Genomic DNA, 12,278 nt, shown 5'->3' on the forward strand with positions numbered 1-12,278 from the left:
TTAGGGGTCAATTGGTTCACTCCAATGAACATAAGAATGAACAATGCAAAAGCTTCCTAATTGTTTTGCTTATGTTCAGAATGAAGACCCCTTAACTTAACTTTGCAGTTCTGCAAACATGTTTATTAAAAATGCAGCACATTGGGGGCAAGAAGGTATCGAAGGCAAAACATAAGCTCTAGTATGTAATAACTAGACAAAGATAAATAACTTGACAGCAAGACTGGTTATCAAGTATGTAATAGTTCTAAACAAATCTTCCTTATGTTACTAGTAATCCCTCTTCTGGAATAATTTTTACAACTGACAGAGGTTCATGCACCTTTAATTACCATAAATAACATAAACTTGCTAAGTTTTCCCCACCTAAACTATGCAGACCAAATTCCCTCCCTCTCTCGCCCTCTCTGTCTTTCAATCCCCATACAATAAACAAACAAAGCGAAAATAAAAAGCTAGAATGAGGATAAAAAGTGCTCCAATGCACAAGTACTCTCGTCTAGGTCAATAATTATCATAAATTATCATAAATTATTATATTATGTAGCTTATTGTAAGCTCTAGATTTGTTGCGGAAGCCTGTGCTTATTCAGCTGCACTAACATGAACAACCATTTCAAGGCCGGGTGGTTCCTTTCCTTCTGTTCCAGGTCCTGCTTCGCCATTCTGGGGATTAACATTTGTATCAGCTCCAGTTGTGTTATGAGTAACTGTCCGCGCAGAAGGCATGGTATGGTCATGTTGCCCCTCATATGTGGTAATGACAACTTTCGGATCATGGGAAGCCCTCTCAACATGTTTCTTGACAGGACAGCCAGTGTTTGAACACCTATAGTAACTCCTGGTAACATGAACAAAATTTAGTTTTACCGGAGGGAATTGTTGTTTTCGAAAAGCTAGTTATTCATAAAAATCATACGGTAAATAATTTAAACACAATGGATGTCAAACAACAATAATTCAGAAAATCAAGATGAAACACATTAAAACACTACATTAAAGATTTACTTCTTCCTATACAAGAAGCATCATTTACTTTCTAGACAGACGTTAAATAGTGCACATAATAGTTTAAGTTAATCACAAGGCAAGAATAGACTTGCAAAATAAACGTCAAAGTACATCATCATTCTGTGATACAGAAGGAACTAATGATTGCCAGTAATTTCTATACATCATACGAAGCAGTGAAAGTAACATTTCTGGTAATTAATAAAACAAGAACGATAAACCTCAAATAAGAGTTGAGTCTATTATCTGTAGTATTATATGTAGTTGGCAGGAATATAATTATTTTTCTTTACAAAGTATGTTGACGTCTGCTACCTTTATTCCTTGCTCAATTAGTAAAGGTACATACTACATGTTTTGTAATAAGAATGTTGTGCAATGACTCATAATGACGTGTTTTAGACTTTAGTTACAAATGAATTTTATCTAGAGTGCTTAATCTCCTGATCTCTCTCTTAAGCCATGTTAAGTCGATAGCGAAGCAGCCAAGCTTATGTGTCTCCTTTCACACCCACAATCTCTCAATTTTTGGTCACGCTTAGTTGATTCCTTAATCTATAATGAAATCAAGGTTTTAATTCATTTATCTGAATCGCTTCTATTCAACACTCAAATATTTGACTCCAAGAACGAGTATTCCACCACTATCACACATCAAAATGTCAAAAACCTCAATCTGAAAACTCTCATATTATAAATTATTTTGCAATACTCACAACCACTGTGTTATTGTTTAACTGCCAGTTGACCAGGACTAATTGACAGAATATATTACCTTGGATTTGCATTGCCTTTCACCAATTTTTGTCCATACTTCCGCCAACGATAGCCGTCATTCACTATATCAACCAGACTTGTACTTTGTATCACAATCCGTGATCCTCCATTGGTCTTACTAGCGGAAGACAAATTATCATCACTAGTATAACTATCCCTCTTCCTGATTTACAAACATATAAATCAGAATACGATTAGGTTTCAAATAATAAAAAGAATACAGTTATACAACGTCCATGCTTCAACAACGTATATAAAAAGCTTATCTCTTTACCGTCTTTTAGAGTCCGGCTCAGCATCCTGATCAACCCTGTCTTTTGCTTTATTTGATTTTGAATCGGGACTTTCTGTGACATTAATGCTTGCTTCAGCACGCAAGGGCTCGGGAGTTTCTATTAACACAATCTGATGAGAAGTCTCCTTGTGAACGTCTGTGGTTTCATCTTCAAATAAAGGGTAAACACATCAAACAACTTAGTGGAATTAAAAATTAAAAAAAAACAGTAGTAAACTTCATCACGTACCTCCACTTCTGGTCAGAGAAGACTTCTCAGGTTTTTTTGCTTGAAGTGGCACAGTTGTTTGGGGGCTTTGTTGAGGTTTGGGATGTTCATGGTTACCCCGGCAATTAATGTTAGTTATATTCCCCTCATGAGTTCGTTCCACTTGTTTTTTAGCAGGGCAACTTAAAAATGTACATTTATAATAACTGCGAACAAATTGATTCCCTCTAACAAGTTTCTGCCCATATTTTCTCCAGTTATATCCGTCTTCCGATGGTTTTTCAGGCAGTTTACTGCGAGGACTCCCTTCTTGAACAGAGTGTAATACTTGGACCCCAATATCAGGGTTCCTACGCAGGGGTAATTTTTCCAAAACTTTCTCCTGCTTCATGGATAAACTGGGCTTTTCTTGATCAAACTGTGTAACAGCGAGATAAGTATCAGGGTCCTGATTTTGCTGCAATGTATCAGGCACATTTTCAGGCATTGCAGAAGGAGCGGTTCCATGTTCAGTGGTTTTTGAGGTCAGGATAACAGTGCCAAGGCTCTGAGAGGGCATCAAATTATCCAACTCAAACAAAGGTATTGTGGAAAGAGAGCTTCCTTCTTGACAAGATTCTGATGTTCGCATAGCACTATTATAGCTGTGCCCTTGATTCAAATTGACTGGCTCTGTCTCGTGCACCATAGATAGTGAGCTTCCATCTTGGTTTGACTGTGATGCATCTGTTACATCATCAAGGCTTTGTACTGGTTTTAAGTTATTTAGCAACTTCTCCGACTTCACCAGATCGATGCTGACTTCTTGAGTGACCACTTCTTCAGATGGGTTTTGTCTCTGTTGCAGGTTATCTGGCTCTTCCTTGTCATGTACTACAGAGGGAGAAATTTCCTTTTGTTTAGACACTCGGTCATGAAACACAGGATCTGGGTTCTCTCCTTGCTGATACTTGTCAGCAGAAATTGCATCAGGCATGCCTTCCCTTGAAGTAACCATGTGAGCTTTCAACATCCTTGCAGTTACAGATTATATAGAACTTTAGTTTGTATTCGGGCACCATGATTCACATGCTAAATTCGATAAGACTCAAAGACTATACCAAAAATAACTTGAGAATTCAATACAAAGCTCATACTACCATCTGTTCAGTACATATACCTAAAAAGCAGCATATAATGTAAATATTCTTTTAACGCGGTAATTTGTAATTATGATCAGATGCATATAAGGAATATACTTTTATATCGAAGGCAGTTATGAATATGGTCTGGGCTCGAGAACTATACTTGAAAATTAGAAAAAGAAGCTAAATTTGAAGAAAACAGAAAAATACTACAGTAGATGTACTTGAATTTCTTGTTTAAACTATTAAAATGGTCTAGTCTCGAGAACTATACTTGAAAATTAGAAATTAATTGTACAACGAACGGGTCAACAGAAGAACTATATACATACACATACACATCCACAAGAAATTCACATAGGTCAACGACATTGTAAGATATCCCTCCATTCCTCATAACGAAATTTCATTGGTACGAACTCTTGTCCTCTACAAGTTAGGGAGCTTATGTACGTTAAGTATTTAATTTTTTGCTTAAAGCTACAAGTTAGAATATTTTAAGGATTCTCGCAACCGTGAGAACTGAGGCAGCTGTCAGATTCTATACATTGCGCGCGTAAGCAGCAACAGTTTTTACTTTTTCCTTTCGTGGCAAATAACGACAAATTTACACGGTAAATTCTAAAAACAATAATAGCTTAAGAGTGTACAAAAACTGAACAAACATGCGGCACTATGCTACTACAAAGAATTTAATGTTATGAGTAACACACTGTCTGGCTAGACAAAATTAGAAATTTCAGTGAACTAAAACAAACACCTCCAAACAATCATCGAGAAAAAAACAAATACGAACTAAACCACATCTAAACTTCAATCCCAAAAAAAAACCTAGAATTTATTGCAAAATCATCCCTACTACAACAAAATACGATAACAAACAAAAAACCTTAACCCGAAAAAATCACAGAATTTCAAGAATCATCATAACTACAGTGACAAATTGTACACAATTAAAACATTCAAAAAGCTAGTAATTCCTCAAAATACATAATTCTCAACAGTGATTTCACATATATTTATTGCAAGCTCAATTTACAAATTACAAATATATAATTTATCAAACACATAAGATTAATCCCAGATACAAAAAATTCAAGAAACAAAATTGAACAAAAAAGATCAAAACTTTAAGCAGAACAACGAAAAGGGTCAGCATAAAATGAATCAAGATTACAAATTTAAGCTAGTTTAACAGCAGATCAAGAAGGGTCAATTAAAAGGTAAAACAAAATTGAAATACAGTAAAAAGTGAAAAGAAGGGAAATAAATTCTTGATTAGAGAATCGAGAGACCGGAGAGATGTGGCCGGCCGGCCGGCGGAGAGAGTGACGGAGCTCGGAGAATTGTGTGTGAATTGACTAGAGAGATGTGTGAGGGGGAGAGATGAGAAACAACTGAAATTAGTGAGAGAGAGAGAGAGAAAGCTTGGTCTTGTCACTCTTTTATTTGACCTCCTTTTATTATTCTCTTAATTGATTATAATTATAATTATCATGGTCTGTTTAAAAAAAATCAATTTTTTTAAAAAAATTGTTAAAATATCCATTCTGAAAGAATGTCTAATTTTAGTCGGTTGAATAATTAATGAAATATTTCATATATGAATTATTTAATAAGATAGTCCATTAATAGTTGGTTATTTCGTATATATATTATTTATTGACACTTAGTATCTCACAGTGAATACTCTACTAATATATCTCATCGTCCAAAGTTGACCAATTTTTCAGAAAATGATTATTATTAATAATTTTATATAAAAATAGGTTAAATTTGTCATTAATTTAAATATAACAGTTTCCCGAGATTTTCAAAAATGATTTATTACTCAAAATTTAAAGTCGTAATTGAGTATAATAAATTTTCGAATTTGAATATGTAATTAAGTTAAATAATTTTTTTATTTTTAAAATATGATTATTAATTAGGGTTAATTTAATTATCTAATTATTAGTGTTTTATTTATTTGTTTTTTTGGGTGAGAGGGTGGTTAGTTTGATGAGTAACGTGTTAACCGTCGGATTGATTTCTGTTTGGTTTTTATGGTGGGACCCGGTAAGCTCTCACGTGTATACACACATTCTTGAAGACTAGGTGGGCCCCCTATTCAACGTTGATCGCAGGTTGTATCTGTTAAAGGAGCAGTTTGTTGAAATAAAACGTATATGTTTCAAGTTAGATTTAAAATCATGAAAAAAAATTAGATTTCATAGACCTGTATATGCATTAGGAAATTAAAAAAAAATATAATGTAAAAATTGTTAGGCTCTTTCATTTTAAAGTCAAAAATTACTATTGTACAAAATTGACTTATGCGTTGGTGGTTCGTAGTTAAGTTGGGCTTTGATTGTATGGGACCCCTTTTAATTTTGTAATGGGTACACTTTCATTAGGCCAATCAAGGAAATGGTAATTCGGCCCAACTTCAGCATGGGCCTGTTCTCCACGTGTACACTACCCATCAAAAGCGTAGCATTCGATTCAAGTTTTCTGGTTTTTATTTTGAATCTTGAGTTCGTTTGATGTAATCGGATTGGGGCAAACTAGCTCTACAACACTTGCATACTCTATATTGTGTTAATTGAAATTGTTTTCGCTGTAATTGTTAATAATATATTTGTTGTTATCTAATAAATGAATAATTTATTTGTTTATACATATGAGCACGAGTAATTGAGGTATGTTTACGATGGTGTATTCGCAAGAGTAATAAATTATGTTAGTATACATTTTTTGCCGCTCCACAATTAAATTGTATTTGTATTATGTTAATGCTTAGAAAGTAAAATAAATACAAGTGATTATGAGTGCCTGATGTACATTAATCACTGTAAATATAAAATAATTATTAATTTTTTTTAATTATTTAATGTGTTTTTGTGTTATAAATGTGAATGATGAGTCATACTATATAGTCAATTGACGTCAGTACTATAAGTTTATTCACTGAATAACATATTATACTCTCTATACGGATAACTTTCTATTCTGGAATGTTCCAACAGATTGTTAACATTTCTCAAAATAACATATTATCTTTATAATGGCTCCAAAATTTATCCCTGCTTTCTTAATTTATCTTCAACATAATTCATTTTTTAATCTCTATGTCTAACAACGATGTTAACAACCTATGGGACGGTGAGAGTATATGATACATGTCATCGAATGATTAACAGTGAAGTATAAATTCTACATATCTGTATAGATAGTTTATTTTATTTTTAATTTCATTGAGTTTAATATAATATTTCGTCGTTTCGTTATGTTGGCGGACGAGGTTAGATAGATGACATATAAGAATATATGAGTATGTGTGTGTGTGTATATCCCAGTATTAATTTATATATATGTATATAAGCAATTGCTCAAATGAGAACCCAAATTTTTGTGAGAACTGAGATTTAATCTCAGCCACACATTATTTATATCTAGATTAAATCCTAACCACAGATATATATTTTTAATTTTCATTTCATCCCTCGTCTCTTTCCTCTCATCCCCCTCTCAAGTTCGTACCCCCCTCCCAGCTTTCATCGACGTCGTTATCAACTCCGGCCGCCGCCGTGAAAAATTGCGAGAGATCCCCTCCCCCTCTCTTTCCCCATTCCTTCCCTCTCTCTCTATCTTCCTGAGCTAATGGCCGTCAGAATCCGTACATCTCCGCTTCTTTCACCGCCTCTTGCCCCAATCATTCACTTCGCCCCACTTTCAGATCTGAACTTGTTATTTCTAGAGAACTAACAATGAGATTTACAGAAGGGGGGTTGAATGTAAATCTCAAAACTTTTTCAAGTTTTGAGCAGTTTATAAAGACTGTGTATTCAAGATGAACAAGTGTGTGAATTGCTTTAAGCTGATACAGACAGATATATATTCAAACACAAATGTAAAGAACACAATAAACCTTTAAAAACTTTTCTGGTGGATTTGTTGTTCCACCAGAGATGGTATTTCAGAAATTCTGTGATCTAAGAATTTGATCACAGCTGCATCCTAGTACAAACTACATAATTTTTCTCTCAAGATTTTTCTAAACAGCTCTGGAAAAATTCTTATCTAATTACTAGCTACTACTTGGTTTATATATTACCAAGTTTACAAGTGAAGACAGGGATATATAAAATAATAAAGTAAGATCTCCACTTGTTTCTTCTCCAGTTCACTCCAGTACTTTGTTGACTTAATGTCTCTTTATACTAGAGTAGAACGGCTGCTTTTTCTGATATTCCTGAAATTAGGCTGCCACATTTCAGTTATCCCTGTTCACCCACGTGCCTCTGTTTGTAGGTACAACTACCACTTATCAACGGTTAATCAACAGAACATCCGTTGAAGCTTTCATCCGTTGATGCACTCATCCGTTGAAGGATGTTATCCGTTGAAGCTTTAGAGACATCCGTTGAAGCTTAGCTTCTCATCCGTTGAAGGTCTTTAAGTCATCCGTTGATACCACTTCATTTATACAAAATTACAAGGCATGAAATATTTACAATTGGCCTTCCTATCTGCATATCTTCTAGTAGTCAACATGACTCATAGTTTCTCTCAACTTCTAAGAATTACATCTTAAATACAGAGACTGAAATATGCTACAACACTAGACTTATTTCTAAGTAAAGCTACACCATCAACGGATAGCCAAAGTGGTCTTATCCGTTGAGGCTACAGACACTGAATTTCTACTTAAGTGTTTTGTTAAACATATCATCAAACTAATGCACATATATTCCTAACAATCTCCCCCTATTTATGTCTATAAGAATTGTAGGCATAAATTCAGGGTTAACTTGATGATAACAAAACACTTAACAGATATATGAATTGAAACTAAGTAGAAATTTGAAAATGCTGCAAAAATGTATGTACTAGGAGGAAATTGAAGATTTACAGTATTTCCAAGGATACTCCTTTAGCCTGAGCAAATCATCTTTTTCTTCTTTGTTCCCTGGTTTTCTTTCCTAGCCCTTTGTCATTTTCCTCAATTTGGAGTTGGAGTTGTCTGAAGAATTCAGCTTCATCTTCAACACTGATATCCAACTTAGATTGCATTTCCTTGAGAGTTTCATTGCTGGCAATCTTGAGTTGGTCTTCAAGTCTGAAAAATCTTCTGACTCCTTTATCATCTCTAAATTCCATCAACCAATGAGGTGATTTGTGAATTGTAATTCCCCTTTCTTGAATGAGTAAAGTCCTGGGTAAAGCATTGGGCTCCCTCCAAGTTTTCCTTATATTGGCAATCTTGTTGAGAATTTCAGTCTTGGCAGTTGTGGTAAAGCCAGAATCCTTTTGTATAGCTGAAAAGACTCTAATCAAGGTAGAGTAGCCTTCATTCAGAATCTTGTGGAGAGGCCATGTTCTTTCCCCAGCTCCTTTGTATCTGAACACTAATCTCTCTGGTAGTTGTCTGTAAGCAGCTATTCCTCTTACATCCTCCAGCTCATCCAGATAGAGTTCAATGTCTGAAATTTCTTTTATGTCACAGATGTGAACATAATCATCTTTAGAAATGGATGGCTTAGGCTTAGGCTTTTATTTTTGAGTGAATTTCTTAGAGGTTATGGGAGGTGTAGATTTGGGTTTTCTTTTCTGTTTCTTTGGTAGTGGAAGAGTGGTTAGAAAGGTAGGCAATTTGATGGTGTCCCAATCAATAGGTTCCTCTTTTGGAATGATTGGTTCACCATGGATGTTTATAGTGGTATTAGCAACAAGAGGTTCAGGTATGGAAGGTAGTGGTTTAGATATAGATTTGGTTACTTCAGTATTATCTTCACTCCTTCTATGTGCCTTGGCCTTTCTTCTGTTTCCCTTCTGCCATTCCTCTCTTTCTTCCATACTCTCACCAAATATACTCCCAAAAACCTCATCTAGGTTTGCAATCTTGTCTTCACCCCTGACTTCAATTCCTTTCTCTTCTTCAACTTGACTTGACTTTAGCTGTTGTTCAAGCTTTGCTTGTGCTCTTTTGTCAGCCTTTAGTTGCTTGACTTCTTCCTTCTTGGCTATTGATAATTTGGGATGTCCTTGCATCACACATATGCTCTTTCCCTCTCTAGAGATAATAGCCCTATTTCTCCTTACAGCCTCATCCATGGTCTCTTTGAGATAAGCAATACTCCTACCTAAAAGCTTGTTCTCATCAGCTTTTGGAGGAGGAAAGTCCACTTCTTTTAAAGGATTCTTTGTAGAGTCCTTATTGGATCTTTTATTGGGCTTGAGAATTATAGCTTGTAGTTCTTTGGAAGAAGCTTCTCCATCCTTATGTCTCCCTACTGGCTTGAGCTCCATGTTGATTGGTTCAATCTTTGTGCTATATTTCACAGATGTTGATTTATCTTGTGTAGAGCCAAACAACAGTTGCAACCTTTCATCAATTCTCCTCCTTTGCTCTTTCACTTGAATTTCAGCTGCTGCTAGCTGAATCAAATCAATTCCATCAGGCTTTCCTTTGATTTGAATGATTGGAGAAGTAGTGATGGCAGGAACTAGCACTTTAGATATTTTGATTTTTGTAGATGGCTCTCCTTCCCCTTCCCTTTTACTCTCCCCCTTTTTGTTATCATCAAGGAGAGGGGTCAAGCCTTGTGCTTTTGCCAGCTACATTAGGAGACTGGTTTGAGATTGTTGGTTGTGAAGAATGGTGGCCACAGAATCTTCAATAACTTGAACTCTGTCTTCCAACTTGGCCAGCCTTTTCTCAGTAACTGATTCCTTTTTCAATATCAAAACCAAATCCTGCAATGTACCATAGGGCATGACTGAATCCAATTTTTCAGAACTGTAGGATTTCAAGTCAGCAATATCCTTCCTGAGATCATCCATACTCAGATTCTGCTTTACTTGCTGCAACTTCATGAGATGCAGTGAGTCCAGGTGAGCTTGAAGGATAGCCTTGATACTTGCATGTGAAGTGTTCTGAATGGCCTGTTGAATAGTGTTGATTTGTTTGACTAAGGAGACATTGAATTCCCCTGATCTATACTCCTTTGTCAAAGCCCATTCAGGTAGATTTGGAATTGAACTAGGGCCTTCATCTCCCCCTAAGTTCATGCTTCCATCAAAAGAAACAGAGTCATCATCATCAGAATTTACTCCAAATTCCTCAGATGGCTCACCAGCTGTAGAAGGCATCTTGTTAATAGCAACTTTATCCCTTTGAAGAGATTCTGTTGTGTGTACTAGATGTAGTGTCTTTTCTGCCTCCTCATTGCCCTGAGCAGCCAACATTTGATAGGCTGACACAGGATGAGTAAAAGTGTCAGCATCCAAGGAAATGTTATCAATTACAGCTTTGTAATGTTGCTGAAATTGTCTTTCCTTTTCAGCATCATCCACAATCATTGACTCACTAGCAATGGCTGGTTCCACCCTTATATCTACTGTACCTGCCTTTCTCTCTTTTTCTCTATTTTCTTGCATCAGGGGCTCCCCCTGGCTCACACAACTCACTCCCTCACCTTCACCTACTAAGGTGGTACTCCTCTCACTTACTTTTGCCATGCTGGAAGAAATAGCATGCATTTTTGAGCTCTCAATCTCTCCTTTTTCCTGGGAGCAACCCAGCCTCTCACTCAAATTTTCACTCCCTTCCCTCGATCCTAAGAGTGATTGCACAGTATTCATGTCTTCTACACTTGGAATTGATTCAGTTATGTGTGGAGAGACTATCAACGGATGTGGAATATCCGTTGAAGGTGAAACTGATGTTATCAACGGATAACTGCTGTTAAGCTTATCCGTTGAAGAGCAACCACTTGTCAACGGATGAGTGATATCCGTTGAAGAAGGAAAAGAAGTTGAAATTGAAAGTGATATAACTGTTGAATCTGTGTAGATTGATTTGAGATGTGGTGACACTGATCCTTCAATTATATCTGAAAGAATTTGCGGGTGATCCAACAAATCATCTAAGAGATGATGATCACCTGTATTTGAGTGGGGCTCCTCCCTGAGTTGTAAAGAGGGAGAATCAGGAATTGATGGGAATAACATATCCACATCCAGAGATGGTGATGAAGTGTTTGGTGATTGATGTGTGATTATTGTGAGAGAATGGGGCTGTGACTCCATATTTATTGGAGCCACATCAAACTGAGTTTGAGAAGGCATAGATACAGATGGATGTATCTGTGCAGTGTGTGCACCCTGTGTAGAAGATTGGGTTCTAGCCTTCTTTCTTCTAATAAAAGCTTTTGTTGGTGAGTGTTTGGCTTCAGTGTCCCTCCCTCGTTTGTTCTGTGTTCCTGGTTGGGAACTATTTTCAATAGTAACATCCTTTTGGGAGGATGCAACTAGGGATGTGCTAGATACCTTTTCAACCACCACAGCTTTTTGAGAAACTGTGGCTTGGCTAGCTTGGGAAGCAATTAACTCTCCTTCCTTATCCTGGGGGTTTCTTTGATGTTCACCCCTCCCCTCACCACTCACACCCTGTTCACTCCCCTCAGGGTTAATGGTTGGTGTTACAACTATTGTCTTTTGAGAAACAACAGAGGTGGTTTTCTTTGTCTTTGATTTTGAAAGTTTAGTTTTGGTGACCTTGGTAGAAATCTGTTGGGGCATTGTCACAGATTTCATGGCCACACTAGAAGATAAAGAAATGGAGGGGTTGGAAGAAGTAGGAGTTGTAGAAGCAATTACCTCACCTACCTGAGGTGCATTCATGATTGGTAAATATACCAATGGCACACTGCTATTGAGATCCATTCTCAATAAATCTGCAAGAACTCTTTTCTCTTGTGCCCAGCACTTGAGTTTATTATTCTCATTGATTATGACAAAACCTTCAGCAACATGGTTAGCCAATAACATAAAGAATCTAGCATAATAGATGTTATTAGGTCTATTAGCTTTGTTACCT

The 12,278-nt window shown here is 36.2% G+C and overlaps 1 protein-coding gene across 1 annotated transcript; it reads right to left on the reverse strand.

The window, feature by feature from the left end:
- Positions 1-224: 224 nt before the first annotated feature.
- Positions 225-4,856, reverse strand: LOC141711330 (WRKY transcription factor 1-like). The gene is made up of 5 exons (XM_074513711.1): positions 4,711-4,856; positions 2,313-3,304; positions 2,063-2,231; positions 1,787-1,951; positions 225-841 (listed from the first exon to the last, which is right to left on the reverse strand). Exons 2-5 carry the CDS (start codon positions 3,301-3,303, stop codon positions 586-588), a joined length of 1,581 nt encoding a protein of 526 aa, XP_074369812.1. The 5' UTR covers position 3,304; positions 4,711-4,856; the 3' UTR covers positions 225-585.
- Between the last annotated feature and the right edge of the window lie 7,422 nt (positions 4,857-12,278).

This window comes from Apium graveolens, chromosome 3 (assembly GCF_009905375.1).
Source record: "Apium graveolens cultivar Ventura chromosome 3, ASM990537v1, whole genome shotgun sequence".
Classification (NCBI taxonomy): Eukaryota; Viridiplantae; Streptophyta; class Magnoliopsida; order Apiales; family Apiaceae; genus Apium; species Apium graveolens.